The sequence below is a fragment of the Cornus florida genome, unplaced genomic scaffold (genome assembly GCF_030987335.1).
Source record: "Cornus florida cultivar Cherokee Brave unplaced genomic scaffold, ASM3098733v1 CherokeeBrave_3.0.0_Hap2_Chr04, whole genome shotgun sequence".
NCBI lineage: Eukaryota > Viridiplantae > Streptophyta > Magnoliopsida > Cornales > Cornaceae > Cornus > Cornus florida.
The window spans coordinates 14,306,931-14,322,911 of NW_026775574.1; the positions used below are offsets into that span (position 1 = coordinate 14,306,931).

Here is a 15,981-nt window from a genome sequence, read left to right on the forward strand (position 1 = left end):
ATTGGAAAATCTAGAAGAAAAGAACAAACAGACATTATGATGAATTAATAATGTTGAAAAAAAGAATACAAATACGACCACTAGCATTCTGTTTCTTCTAACCATCAATTTTCTGGAGCTGCTGTTCCCACCACAGCCAAAATGACATCCATTGTGTGTGTGAAAATAACAATTTCCATATTTTCCTAGTGATGCAATAAATAATCTATTCATTAGCACAAACATACCAAATTGAAGACACCCCACTTGGGCTTTCATTAATCTAATATCACCTGGAGCCTCTTCAAGCAGTTTCTAGTTCTCTGTTCAAGTAATCCACAAACATCCTCTTTGCACTCTCTGCATCAGACGGCGGTGGTGGGCCACTCAAGCTTGACTGCCCTGTCAATTTGATGAAAGTTCTTCGCAGCCTTCGTAGCTCTGGCAGCCCAATGGTTCTTGAAATATCGATAGTTGGTAGTCCCTGGCCAAGAGTAACTCCATTCACAGGCCCCCCAGTTGACTGGGTTTGTGCTTCCATTATAGCATTAATAACTTCTTGTGTCGCTCTGTCCATCTCATAAAGGGAATTTGCCTCAGAAAACCGTGCAGATTGTGTTGCAATTGTAGGCTGCAGAACTCTAACATCCTTTGTTTTCGAGTCCACTTTTTTCGTTAAGTACAAAACAGCATCCAGAATGGCTGCATTGCTCTTATCTATTCCATCTTTAGATGGCCATAACTCAAACAAAGGAGAATCCCATCTATTTCTTCTGTCTGGTTTCTCGAACCTTCTCACCAAATCTTCAAATATTTTATCATCATATGACGTTTCCCCCTTCTTCTCCCTGCGTTCTTCATTCCATTTTCTACAATGGATCTCATCAACATCACAATAAAGGACACAATATCTTATCCCAGCAGCACGAGCTAAACACCATAACTCATATCTATAACCCTTGATGCTGTTTAAGGAATCTACTATAATGATATTATCTTTTGATAAGGATCTATCAACTTCAGACCTAAGCACCCCTCTTAAATTCTTCTCAGCTGTCATGTCAGCATAATTGTGGTTGCGATCAAGATGAAACGAAGCTTCATCAATGATCCTGACTGTTGGTTTGGGTTCCAAGTCTTCAAGAGTTTCCAATAAGCGGACTGCAGCTGTTGACTTCGCACTGCATGGTTGCCCACAGATTACAACCAATGCCATTCACAGAAAGTCACAATTGGTTTTTGAGTCTCTCCGATGCTCTTTACTTTCCTGATTAGAATTAACCAAAAATATATACATATAAATATATAATAACAAGTATCATGTATGACTATTTAAAAGCTACTTTATTTTCAAGGTAGACGGCAGGATTTGAAATTAAAGATAAATGCAAATCTGTAACTTCACGTTACAGCCCTTGTTTAATGAAAGAAAATTGAAGCTTAATAGATGTCAATCTAATACATTTCTCATGGTCATCAAGATTTAGAAAATGTGATGATGCATAATACAAAACAAAAGGCACGAATTAGTAAGGGGGAAAACTTTTTTTTTTTGATAAGTAAAAATAATATAAGAAAAGGCGTTCAAAAAGGGAAAGCGTCCCAATTACAAGAGTGGGACCAGGACTAAGGCCCCAACGAATCCAAGAAAGTAATTAAATCATCCGAAGAAGAACATAAACTTCTCTTCACATAATTGAAAAGAGAGCGAAGAATGTAAAGTTTGACCATTGCCGTAGGCGACTCTTTCCCTTCGAACATTCTGCTATTTCTCTTCTTCCAGATGCACCACCATACATTTAGGGCATTTGAAATGAGAGAAAAATGATTTTATTTATTTATTTGAGAACTTGGTGGATTTGTTGGAATTTCATTGCTTTTCCCATCTTGACATCTAGTTGCTCTAATGTAAAGAAGTGTGTGGCAACTTGTTGGTTGCCTTTCCTCTGTACCCTTTAACCTCTTTTAATTTTTCTCCCCCGCTATCATATGCACATCTTGTATGCTATAGTCTATAACACATCAATATAACCATATTCCTCAAACAATTCCAAACTGAAGATTGGAAAATTAAATCAACACCTGAACCAAAGCATAACTACCAACGAATTGACAAATTTCACCATAATCACGATTTCACGACATAAACAGCTCAAATTTACACAACACAGACTTGTCAAAAAACAAAAACAAAAAAATTCTTCTCAGTGAAAGAGTTCATTAATCAGGACATGAGAAACAAACAATTTATGGAGATATGATCGGACCAGTGAGTGCTAAAAACAGAAAAAGGGTTTGTACCCAACTGGGAGCACATGACATATTGCACTTTTCTTGGCGCGCAAGTACCCTTTTTTTTTTTTTTTTTTTTTTTTTTTCACTTTTTTCCAAGAATTTGTAATCGTGCCGATAGATTTGATTAATCAGATAATAATAATAATAATAATAATAATAAAAGAGCTTAATTTTCTTGTTCTCTGTTTCATTGGGATGTAGACTAAACTTTTAGTCTAAGCCAGAATTTATAACAGTTGAAGTCACCTGATTCAAATTTATCCATACAGTATAAACTAATAGTGGTACCTTTAATTTCTGTCACCTATACAAGAAGATGACATATTACATGCATCTCTGATTTCGTTACACCATATTCGGTAATAGTGATACCTATATTTTCTGTCACCTGTACAAAATGATGCCACACTATATGCATCTCTACTTTCTTTACACCATATTCCATTAAAATGCGATACCTTTAATTCCTGTCACCTATTTAAGAAGATGTCATATCATATGCATCTATAATTTCTTCACACAGAAGTCCATAATGGTGATACCTCTACTTTTGATTTGCTAAATGATTTGAGATGATTAGCTTCGTCTAATGGTAAAAGCTTTTGGACTTCCAAGCATGAGAATGCGGGTTCAAGACTAATGGCAGCTAATGTGAAAATAATGACAAAGGCTTGAAAAATTAAGTAGCATTTAGGAATTCTCACCTGTTTAGTAGGTAATCTGCCAATCTCTAGAGTGCTCTTGAGGGTGGGTAACGAAAAGCAAAACTTAGGCTGATTGTTTTTCCTTGTCACTTTTCTTAGTAGTTTCATCTACTCTCTCATGATCCCATCACTCTTTTCACCTATGGTGTTTTAGTATCCTTTGCTAATGTAGCCCCTTTCGCCCTTTTAGTTGACATAGACCCAAGTCATTTAGTAAAATGAGGATGATGCTAAACTAAGGTTAGATAAGACTTACAGGCAGACAAGCTTATCAATAAGAATGAGAAAGATGACTAACACGAAAGATGTGTTGATGGGTCACCCCGAAGGAACCTCTGTGGTTGGTCGTCTTCTTCTATCGAATATTGGGCACACCCTCTATTATAAATTATAACGAATCTCCGGGTACTAAGATTCTTAGGAATCTCCAGATTAACAACCGAGGTTAGCTGCTCTCCCTGATCCTGATTCCAGAAAATCAAATATTTGATAGAGCATGACCCGTGTTGTAATACCCACAAGGTTCTTTGGTGAGTGATGGTGATGATTATTTAATGCTGGGTATCGTGGAGCCTTGTTGTAGAATATAAGTGGGAGTGTGAGTATGCATGTATTACTGCATGACTGTATTTGATGTGCCAACACTAGGATAACCTGTCCACATGTTTGACCCATACACTCATTTGGACTGAACAAATTAAAGTGAGAAGGTCTTGGCATGGACAGCTAGATTCATGTTTGTATAGTACAATATGGAACTATTAGCTCAGCAAAAGTTATCAAAAGAATTCTCTGGAATCACTTGACCTGATGAGGCTATTAGGTAAGATAATATATAGAGATATTAGCAAAAAAAAAAAAAAGAAAAAAGAAGAAGAAGGGATGCACGTGTCACATCAAAAGCAAGTGGAGGATCTCTAAACCCCACATTAGAAACACCTGTATCTATAGTTATATTTTATAATAGTAACTCCAGCTTCTAAAGGAAGCTTTCTATATAGTTCTAGAGTATCGTACTAGTAGATATTGGTAGAAAATATAGGGGAACAGGGGAGAGAACAGAAGCTCTCGGTCCAAACGAAAGAGAGAGGAAGAATAAGAGAGAAGAAAAAGGAAGTATATAGCAAAGACCTGACTTGGCCAACTTCTCTGCGAGTTCGTACAAGGTAAGGACAGGTTGTGGATTGTTTGGTTCCAGGGCATGAGGGCTGTTTGGAGTTGCTCTTACAGTTCAAAGGTTTCTTAAAAGTGGCGATTTTGAGGAGAGAAGAAGACTAAAGAAGAAAAGAGGAAAAGAATTGTTGAAAATTTTGTTGTTTCTACTGTTAAAATGTTAGAAAATTTTATAAACTTGTTTCCTCACATGCAAACTATGGGATTAGATTTTCAAATTGTTTTATTTAGCATGAAAATGATTGTGAATCATTAGACCTCATATTGGTTTCCTGTGCTGAAAAAAAAAAAAAAAATTTGAACTGAAGGTTTAGAGCTGAAAATATATTTTGACTTGTTATTTATATTTGAAATTTTGAGGTATTAAATTACACTAGTTAAAGAGCTTCCGGGTTTTGATTTGACTTTAAAATGTTGAGAATTTTATTTGTTAGAAATTTTTGAAGAAGTTGTGAGAACTGCTGTGGAACTGAAATTCTGGACAGAATTATAATACTGTTTTTTTTTTTTCTTCGATACTGACCTGCTCTGCGAGTATACTTATAGAATAAATTTAATAATAATAAACTATGGTAATTTAGCTTTCTAATGCCTTCAGTCTCGTCTCGTGTCATTTGAGCAAATATTTTATTTTGTATAAATATTTAAAGATGAGTTGTTTTTGGTGAAACTATTCGGACCAGCAGTGTCTTTGTGTAATTTTAGATCCTACCTATTTTTATTTGAGAAAGAAAGTTTGGAAGATGAAAATAGACATTTAATGGTTTCTCCATAAATTTATTTCATCATTTGATATGAAGTACTTGATTTTCAATTAATTTTCTAGTATGAGCTATGGCTGTGGATGAAAAATAGTTTGTGGAATGCAAATGATATATGGTTATCTACATTGTTATTTGGCTTTGGTCCCTCAATTGTGTATGTGCCTGGCATGAAATACGTAGGGTAAGAAACTCCCTTAGGTTGAAATACCTTAAATGACCCGGGTTTAATGAGGGGGTGTTCACGGTCCCTGGGTGAGACCCCCATAAAGCCGAAAGACGGAGGCGGCGGTCCCGGGGGGAAGGTCTCTGAACAAGCATAGGGTACACATTGTTGGACCAGTTATTGCATTGATGATATCCGCTGATTTGCCATTTGGAATGGATTATTTGTGTATTTATTCTTTTGAGTTGAAATTGGTGATCTAAAAGTTTGTAGTTTAAAATTATATTTGTTCAATTATAAATATTATTATTTTCTACCTAGATTCAGCTCCTTAATCCCATTGTTCAGTTCCTTTTTCTAAAAGAATGTTAAAATGCTATTTTCTTTCAATGGTTCAAAGAAATTTGTTTTCTACTAAAAAGGTTATAGTTTTTTTAGTAAATCCCGGGAACCTACTGGGCTCGTGTAGCTCACCCTATTTTTCTTATAAAACATTTTTCAGGATTTTAGCTAGAGAGAAGGCTTCAAGAAGTAAAGTTAAGACAGAGGAACAAGGGTTGGTAAGTTATTTAGTGAAGTTAAATTTTGATTTACTCTTGGATGGTTTTTGAAGTGAATGTGAGTAGGGAGGTATGTAATGGTTTGAACTGATGTTGGTATATTTTATGAATGGTGGTTAGCTCACGTGCCTTGAGGAGCGGGGCGTGACACATGTTGTCCTGAAAAGAGCAGCAATAAAGGAGAAGACGGATATCTAGATAGCTATATATGCACGTGTTTAATAAATACAACACTTCTTCCTTATACACTTCACAATCGTATTCTATAAATTCTACTAATTTTGAACAAATTCGATCTACCCTTCTCAGTACCCTAGACTAATAGTAACCAAATAAGGTGATGATTTCATATTATTTCATATGATCGGAGACAAATTATCAAAGTTCATTTATAATCCAAAATGATTAGTCCAGACATGTGTCAAAGAACATGACACAATGTGTAACTAATAAACAATTAGTAATTATAAGACATTTAATGGACAATGGATTCCCCTTTTTCTTCTCTTTCTTTTGTGGGTAAGGTAAACAACGAATTCTCCAACCAAGTTTGTCAGCATATATAGAATTTACATCAAGCAGTCAGTGGAAGAATGCAACAACATAAATGAATTCCCCAAGCTAAACAAGTAATCAAGTTTAAATGAATACCCCAAGCAAATCCAAAATTTTTAGAAAATAATAAGCATTAACACAATAAGCTACAGGCAAAAACAGCTTTGGGTTCTAATAGACTTAATGGACTCATTGCTTTTATATATCCCTTAAATTCCACTTTGTTTAATGGCCACACTCAGAATTGTAAACCAAAATATGTAAAATCTCAATGAATATGGGGCATCATAAAATGCATTTAAGAGACGAAACAGATACGAGTGAGGTTACTATGTTTCATGACTTGACTCCAACGGACCTTGTTGAGTGGGTTGGTAAGTTTCATTGGGGGGCAATTGAGAAAAGCAGGCAGTCCAATATTGAACTTGTGGACAGGGGCCAAGCAAATTATGCCACTGGCAGGGGCAATTTCTAGAAATTCCAGTCTCAAAATTCAAAATCCCTTGCAAAAATAGCTGCCCCAATCAGTTGGGACAGCCTATAAACAAAACCGACCTTCACCCTTTTCTTTCGAGCATCTCAAATTCCTTCCCGATTGGCCATAGTTCAAATGGGATTCAACCTAAAACAAATTCTAATGCAATACTAGAAGTGAAATTAAGTCGAAAAAACAATTAGCGACCATGCTTTGCAGCTTAAAAATTGAAGGCTACCACATACTGGAACTACAAAAGGCAAACTCAAAATGAACGGAAGGGTCATAAAAAAATTTAAAATTTAAAATTTAAAATCATTAAATATATATATATATATATATATATATATATATATATATATATCTTCACAACGTATTCTAGGAAATAAAAAATAAAAAAATCCAGGAGCTATTTTCCATTGTTGACTACATTTCAATGAAGAAATACGGATTTGTGGACAATATTGATCTATTCTAGCTGGCCCACCTAATTAAACTGAACCCACAAAATGTTTGTATTTTAGAACAATTCCACCAACTCCTATTTTATGGTAGGTTAAATTGCAATGCCATTGGTATGACCTCCATTTGATTTGAGTTCAAATTTTTTGGCTCGGTAGCAAGGAACAACTTTAACTCTTTTCAGTAGATATAAATGCAACAATTGGGATTGCCAACAGACCTAAATATACTATTTCACTTTATTTCAAAGCCAAAATTATAGAAACTTTTGAGGCCCCCTACCTTTTTCTTATAATCTATTACAAATTTTTCTTTCCTATTGGTTTGATCAACAACCGGAGTTTTCTTTTCTCCAACTGTTGAAGAAGGAATTCACATAAAGAAGGCTATGTGAACTTCATTTATTAAAATTTCTAACCAATTTAAATTCTTTAAATCAAGAATCTCTTCAAGTGTGTCATTATTCTTTTGTTTTTTAAGAGTTATTAGTATTCTTGTGTTGTACAGCATTCAAAGGTTTACATCACTCATTCACACATTTGATTGTTCATAGTGTGAATTATGTGAAACGTGAAATGCTGCAGATACAGTCTGCAGTACATCACTAGTGCTTGGAATAACTGATCCCTCTCACTAAAACAAAACCATATCCATGGAACACAAACTTGTGTTTAATTGAAAAATGGAACAGCAAAAGATAGTAGGCACATTAAGTGAGCATTGACCAAGATCCTCACGACCCATCATGATCCACCGAACTTTGGTCAATTCTGAAAAACTACAATGGTTGGGAAAACGTTGACCATCAATGCCCCCATCAATTTCCTGATTGAACCCAAACTAAAATTCCAGGAGCTATTTTCTACTTTCTAAAATCATTATATATATATTCCAGAAGCTATTTTCCATTTAAAAAATATGACCAAAGAGAGCTTTGTTGTTCATTCGATTAATATGAAATCAAAGATTTGATTTTTGGTCGTAGTTTAGCAATATTATAAACCCTAATTGCCCAATGGTGATGTATGCAACATGTGATGCAAAGTTTAATATACATAATACATGTGATCAGATCACTGACGGAGTAGGGTAGTTTTGGTTACCTGGAAGTGAAACCCCAGGTGAGATCGACAAGCTTACAACACAAAATTCCTTCAACGATTGTTGTTGATGGCAAATTCTGTTACGCGATTCTTCAATTTGGCACATTAGCATCAAACTTTTGGGGGCTAGGAAAGATAAAAGCTATTGGTTCGGGAAAGCAATTACAGCTAGTTCGTTGTGGTAGTTTGTTGAAGAAGATAGAATCTTAGAAGAATATATATACGCACGTATATATATATACACACTAGGGTTTCAAGATATCAATTGAAGAAGAAGAAAAGGAGGACGGGCGGGTCATGCATAAAATACTAATAAGAATAACGATACAACACAATGCTATGGTGCTAATGCATGAGCCTGGATTAACTTTCACATTATGATTATGACTGTACTCACATATGGACTGGCCTAGATATCAAGGAGTTCAGTAATAGTACCAATGCCGGCCCAGCCCAATACGAATTGGCCTATTTCATGATGACCCACAAACAGAAATAGCATAGCTATGGCAAAGATTCCTACCCGACTGGCCCGCTCCGTTTGGGGAGCTGATTATGTAAATGGGACGTGAATGGAAACTGCTTTTAAAAAATTTCGATGGGTTTCGGGGCGATTTCGGAGAGAGTTGTTCCGCGCCGAATGTATTATAAATTTATTAAATTACCCTTATATATTATAAGGATGGCAAAATTACTCCCGTTGGGCCGCGATCCCGTTTGGAACGACTTTGGGACTGCTTTGAAAATCCAGTGGGTTTTGAGCAAGTAAGGGGGTGAAAAAATTAAACAATGATGATGAATGATATCCTGCCCCCAAACAGCCCAATTGCCATCTGTAGACATACGGGACAAACATGTAATTTCAATATATGAACCCTACCTTCCTCAGAGAATTTTCGTTTTCTGTATCGCTTTGAATCGAAATCGAAGTTTGGAAAGAGTTAATAGTGATGATGGAGGACGACGAAGAAGGCCCACCACTCGCTGTTGAAATCGACGACCATTACTTATCACGACCGACTGATCAACGGCACCAAAACGCCGAAGCTTCATCGGTCGGCGTAACCGTCATCACAGGCTATCTCGGTGCCGGCAAATCCACTGTAATAAGTTCATCCTCGTCATTCTCAATAAGCGTTCAAGGACACAAACACATTTACACACATATTGTTAGCATATGATTGATACTGAGCTTAATTTTTGGACTGTTAATTTCAGCTTGTTAATTATATTTTGAATTCTCAACACAGCTGTTATAAATATATATGTATATGTTGTTAGCATATTGTAGCTGATTATGACCTTAATTTTTGGACTGTGGACTTCAGCTTGTTAATTATATACTGAATTCACAACACGGAAAGAGGATAGCTGTTATATTGAATGAGTTTGGTGAGGAGATTGGAGTTGAAAGGGCAATGATCAACGACGGCGAAGGAGGCGCTCTAGTCGAAGAATGGGTTGAGCTTGCAAATGGGTGCATTTGTTGCACTGTGAAGCACAGTCTGGTTCAAGCGTTGGAGCAACTTGTCCAGAGAAAGGAAAGGTCTTGAGCTCTAGTTCTTCATAGTCTTTGAATTCATTTCTATTGCATTATATAGTAATTTCACAAATACCCCTTTATGGGTCTAGTCATTTTGTGCAAGTGTAATTTGACATAGACCCCTCCATGTGTCTTAGTTTTTAAGTTGTATATATGCTCTGTTTCAAACATCATAGACTTTCTTTGAGAAGTAGTGAGATTATATATTTTTGTTATAAAAATTATTTTCGTATTACTCTTTGACCCCTTTCATTCATTCCTCTATCCTGCTAACAAAGAAATCAAAATGCATACACAAAGAGTGAAAGTATCGAGTTTTACAATTATTGTCTTCCTACAATTTCTCTGCTGCTTGTCTTCTTGAAGCTAAGTTAATCGGTTTTGAACAGTTTGGCATTTCATTTGATTGGTTAGTTGCATAATATACACCAATACCAATTGGGAATAGCATAAATCAATTATTTCAGAATTGTTGTTTTTGTGTCTGTAGGCTTGATCATATATTGTTGGAGACCACGGGGTTGGCCAATCCTGCGCCTCTAGCATCTGTTCTTTGGTTGGATGATCAGCTAGAAGCACAAGTCAAGCTCGACTCTATTATTACTGTGAGTTTCAGACTATAATAATCTAACTAAGTTTATGAGCCATCTGTATTTAGGTATTGTTTTATTTTTCACATTTCTTGCTCATTTCTAGTGTTGTAATTGCCTTAATTATTTTATCAGTGGCTCATGTTATCATAAGTGTTATTTTGTATGATTTGCTAGAAGTAGATATTAGTTAGCAAACGAGATTAAATTCTGCCTTGGGCTAATTTGCTTATGTTTTTCTTCATTAAAGCTGTTAGTCTTTGTTTTACAATGAAAGTTAATTTTTTTTCTTAGTTTCTTCTTATGAATTTTTTTGCATAGGTTGTGGATGCAAAAAACCTCCGTCACCAGCTCCAGGGACATCATGATTCGTCTTCATTTCCTGAAGCATTTTCACAAATAGCATTTGCAGTAATTGTCACGTTGTTTTACTCTCATAATTCATTTTTGGAAGTCATTATCCAGTTTTGTCAATCTCAATCATGCTTCCTGGTTTTCCTCGTTATCGTTGTTTCTTTCATCACTCCTTGAAGTGTTCATATTAACATACCTTGACTAGCACGAGAACTTTAAGATCTTCATAAGTTTTGTTGTTTTTTGTTTATTGTAGGATGTTGTGATTCTTAACAAGGTTGATCTGGTATCTCCAGAGGATTCCGGAAGTGTTCTGGAGGAATTGGAGAAAGACATACATAAAATCAATTCCCTAGTTAATATCATTCGTTCCGTACGGTGTCAAGTTGACTTGTTGAAAATACTAAACTGTCGGGCCTATGATGCTTCAGTTAGGCATACTTCATCTTCATTTATTATCCATAGGTACATTTTCTGAGTTCATAATGACATTTACTAAGCAAAAACTGATGTACGTTCTTTTTCTTTTATTTTTCAGCATGCCACTCATTTGGAAGCATTGTTGGAAGAAAATAAATCTCTAACTACAAAAGATTTTCATGATAGTGGTGTGCGAACCTTATGCATTTGTGAGCCACGTCAGGTCGATCTTGATAAGGTACTTTTGTGAGAACTATAGATGGAGCATACTGTAGGAAATTGTTGGCATGTACCTTTTCCTTTGTTCACAGCTTGTTGAAACAGCAGATCATTAAATTCGATTATATACAGAAAACTTAGATAGTATGAATGGTAAAAAATTATTTGTGAAATTTACTTTTTAAGTATTTTGTATTGTATTGTACGGACTGATGATATTAGAAGAAGCTTCGTGAACTCAAAGAGTACCATCTGTGTTGCTTACCTACTTTTATGTTCTTATAGTAGATGCATATTCTCTTTTTTTTTTTTTTTTTTTCCTCTGGCTAATGGGGAATCACATACCATGGGTTTTGCCCCGGTTGGGGGGGGGGGGGGGGGGTGGGTCTAACAAATTGTGGTCCTCTTTGCATCAAGTTACATTTTGCTTCTCATAAATTGTGTGAAATATTAAGCCAAAGGAATTACAAATCACAACCTAAAGGGGTCAATTTGATAGAATGGCGTGCATCTATGCATTATCTTCCTTGCTTTTCTTTGTGCTCCTGCTTGGCTATTCTCTTCCTTGCTTAGAGAATGTTTATATGAGTCGTTTGAGAAACGTTTAATCTCTATCTCTCTCTCTCACTCTAGGTTCGTTTGTGGATTGAGGAGATTCTCTGGGATAAAAAATATAGCATGGATGTCTATCGCTGCAAAGGGGTTCTAAATGTCTCAAACTCAGATCAGCTTCATACTCTACAGGTATTTTTTGTATAAAATGTCATTAAATGCTTTATCAAGGTATGTTGTTATTATTATTATTATTATTTTTCTGGTGTGTGCGTGTGTTCCAGCATTTAAGACCTTGTGATTCTGTTTTGGGATTTTATTTTTATCCGTCCTTGTTCTTTCTTATCTTCTTGATTGTTAGCTAGCTGGACTTATATGATCGGTACATTTAGTGGACTTCTCTATTTACCTTTTGAGATAATCTTATAAAGCATGCTCATGACTGAACCCACATAATTAAAAAACAACTGCGAGTGGAAATACTTCTATGGCTGCAATATATGGCCTGAACTTATCTGTGCCCCAATGTCAACACATAAAAGTGATTTTAAGTATTTTTTCTAGGCTCTTTTGTTGGACAATTAACATCTATTAACGTAGATGGCCATAATATCCATCTCTCTGGTGTGTGATATTATTTTTGTATAAATTGACTTAAAGGCTGGATTGAGTGTGTCAATATTATATTCAAGCTGCATATTGTGGTAGGCCAGCTCTCACCTGGCCGATTTCCTCCTTTACTGATGTGTTTGCATCCCTTACTGAATTTGCGCATTAATCTTTTTTGTCTAAGCTCCCTACTTTTGGTCCCAGCTTATAATTTTTGACTATGAAAAAAGAAAAAAGAAAAGATAAATAGTCGAAGTCACCGAACAAGTATCATACTCATGTATCATATAGATAAAATAAGATATATCTGGGTGGGTACTGAACATAAAAACCTGAATGGTTGCACAGCCAATTGCCAACTCTGCTGGAGCACCTCGTTGTCTCAAAACTAGTAATTTTATTGTCCCTTTAATATTTCATCTTTATTTGTTATTGTGTAGCCTAATATTAGTTTTCTTTATTGCTCTGAATCATAATTAGATATCTCATTTAGGTGCTAGAGGATGTGTTTATTGAATGTGTAGTTTAGGTTTAATTTTTATTTTATCTTTTTGTGTTGAGGTTTTTAAGAATTATAATTTGAAAGAAGGATAGGCTTGGCGGGGCTGGCCTTCAATGAGGGGTATGCACCATTTGGGTTAAAATGATGGATCCACCCCACCTCGCCCAGGGTAATGTGGGACGTCCCAATCTGTCAGGACCCGCCTCACACTAAGCAGATATTGTCTGCTTTGCATCCTCTTGGCACTCACAGTTTTAAAACGTGTCTATACAGGTAGAAGACATCCTCCCTTACAAGTGCCAACAACTTCTCCCATCCAGGCGATGTGGGACATCACATTCACCCCGTCTTGGGACCCAGCGTCCTTGCTAGCATGACCTTTATGGAGTTGTGCACGCTCCTCCCATATTTCGAGGATTGGCTTTGATACCATCTCTCAGGATCCACTTTACACTTTGCAGACATTATTAACGATTTCATTCAAGCTGTACTAGGCGGGGATGTTTTAGTCATGGCTTCATCTTGCGCTAGTCATTTGTTCAGATAGTACTACTTGTATGTTAATAATGAGTCCTCCATTTCACTTGCAAAGGAGCCATCCCAAACCCTTCATCCAGAACCAATGTCTCAGGTCTGATAATTATTAGGCTCAACATGTGTACAGGGGATCATTCCCTGACTTCGTGAATTGCAGTTTCTATTATCACGCCTTCGTAATCATATTACATACCCTAGTTTTTTGGCTCTTTATCTTGTGTTGGTGCAGCTTGTTTTCGAAGAGGTAAACTATTGTATTAACATGTTCACTCATCTCTAACCAATGTCTCGGGTTCTGACAACTATTAGGGCAGCATGTTTACAGGGGATCATTCCCTGACTTTGTGAATTGCAGTTTCCATTATTGCCTTCGTAGTCATATTGCATAATTACCCTAATTTTTTGGCTCTTTATCATGTGTTGGTGCAGTTGTTTGGTTTTATAGAATAAATGATTGTATTAACACGTTCACTCATCTGGAACCAATGTCTTGGGGTCTCGCAATTATTAGGGACCACATGTGGATCATTCCCTGACTTTGTGAATTGCAGTTTCCATTATAATGCCTTGGTAATCATATTACATACTTACCGTAGTTTTTTGGCTCTTTATCATGTTCACTTATTATCTATGCTTTTAATTTGTGGCAGGCTGTGCGAGAGATATATGAGATTGTTCCAACACGGAAATGGAGGACAGAAGAAAATCAAATGAACAAGATAGTGTTCATAGGAAAAGATCTAACCATACTAGTCTGTTCTATATAGTTCTTCTGAATAAATTGAGGACTTCGTTCTGATTTTCTTTTACCTGTTTGCAGGTCAATCGCTAAATGAGGAAATCCTCATCGATTCCTTCAGAGGTTGCGTGATAACTTGTTAAATTGTGTTCTTTACAAACTTATGCTGAACATCACAGCTTTAATTAATCAAAGATGTGTTGCACGTGGTGGTTTCATATCACGGGGCAAAATCCATAACCATGCTGATCCTTGATTTGGTTGCCATCGTAGTCTTCTATCAACAAAAACGACCGGATAAGGTTGAATAGTTTTGGTTAAAATACAAGAATTTCGAATATGCAAGTCTATGTTTTAGTGGGAAGAAGATTATAAGAAAAAATGGCGCCATTTATTTGTTCAATTTGTTTGTTTTGAAATGTACACTGGGATAGAAATGTAATATGACTTCAGATGGAAACTCCCCTCTCTCACACTTGCACACAGATTTCGTACTACAATGTTTTCTTCATCACTCAGTTTAGATGCATATGTATGTCTTCAGATCGAAACTCTCTCTCTCTCTCTCACGCGCACAGAGATTTGGTACTACAATGTTTTCTTCATCTCAGTTTGGATACATATGTGATCAAGCTAAACAAGCATACATCTTAGCATTGATGCATCCTTAATCGTCTGTTTGGTTCCCTTTATATATATATTTATATAGTTAATGTATAAAGTCAATTTGTAAAACTAGGTCTTGTTCTGACTCTGCTTAGAAAACTGTCGACCAAATAGATTTTCAATCTAAGAATGAAAACTGTTGAACTAAATTTTCTCGGATTTTAAATCCAAAACACTAGTTTGATACTTCTAAACGTAACAATAAAAAATTAGAGAATATTGGGAATTGTGTTTGTTAATTTTTCATCTTTGGCCAACTTTGTCTATTTTTTAAATCAATTAATTAATATATTATCACATTACGGTTTATCTTCATTTCAGGCTTTTGAGCTAGATACTGCTGAGGGTGACAATTCTTAAGGTTGCAACTTGAGATGGTCAATTCTAGTCCAATCCCATTTTTGGACAGTTTATTTTTTATTATTTAAAAAAAAAAGAACATTTTCAACTGAATTTCAATTTTGATTTAACCTTTGGATATGGTGTTCAAAGTCATGCTTGAGTTGACTCGATATACATTAGTTTTAATAAAGAGTGTGTCTAACTTGACCTTTAACTGAAATTTAACCCGAGTATAATCAGATTAAATCAACTTTAATAATGATAAACCAACAAGTATATTATGTGTTAAAATTTAAAATAAATGTGTTAAAATACGTTTTTAACTGTGTTGAAGTCTCTTTTAAACATCATTATTTTTTAGTTTCAACGTATCTAAATCGTGTTTGGACGTATTTGTTCTTTGCGTTGAAACATGATTTAAATACGTTTTTAAAAAATATTAGGTAGACAACATTTATTTCAATGAAGTTTATGTATTATATCATCATTATTGAATCCTATGCCACACACACACACACACACACACATATATATATATATATATATAACCTCCCCTAAACGTCATTCTAAGCTATGGGACATACCATCATTATTCAATCGTATCATATCTGCATATATATTATACATTCATATAGACCATCATTATATAATATACATTCCTATATACCATCATTA

General features: G+C 35.4%; 2 protein-coding genes across 3 annotated transcripts; one reads left to right on the top strand and one right to left on the bottom strand.

The window, feature by feature from the left end:
• Nucleotides 1–11: 11 nt before the first annotated feature.
• On the bottom strand, nucleotides 12–8,582 carry LOC132302786 (protein KTI12 homolog). Its single transcript, XM_059799725.1, has 2 exons — nucleotides 8,234–8,582; nucleotides 12–1,246 (listed from the first exon to the last, which is right to left on the bottom strand). The coding sequence occupies exon 2, from the start codon at nucleotides 1,193–1,195 to the stop codon at nucleotides 284–286; it is 912 nt and encodes a 303-aa protein (XP_059655708.1). The 5' UTR covers nucleotides 1,196–1,246; nucleotides 8,234–8,582; the 3' UTR covers nucleotides 12–283.
• Nucleotides 8,583–9,039: 457 nt separating this feature from the next.
• Nucleotides 9,040–14,758, top strand: LOC132302787 (uncharacterized). 2 transcript variants are annotated; one of them, XM_059799726.1, is made up of 9 exons: nucleotides 9,045–9,336; nucleotides 9,562–9,779; nucleotides 10,267–10,381; nucleotides 10,688–10,777; nucleotides 10,977–11,150; nucleotides 11,259–11,378; nucleotides 11,993–12,103; nucleotides 14,210–14,289; nucleotides 14,378–14,758. In XM_059799726.1, the coding sequence occupies exons 1-9, from the start codon at nucleotides 9,184–9,186 to the stop codon at nucleotides 14,439–14,441; spliced, it is 1,125 nt and encodes a 374-aa protein (XP_059655709.1). In that variant the 5' UTR covers nucleotides 9,045–9,183; the 3' UTR covers nucleotides 14,442–14,758. The 2 variants fall into 2 exon arrangements, with proteins under 2 accessions (XP_059655710.1, XP_059655709.1); XM_059799727.1 differs by lacking the exon at nucleotides 10,977–11,150 and having other exon boundaries at nucleotides 9,040–9,336.
• The last annotated feature ends 1,223 nt before the right edge of the window (nucleotides 14,759–15,981 follow it).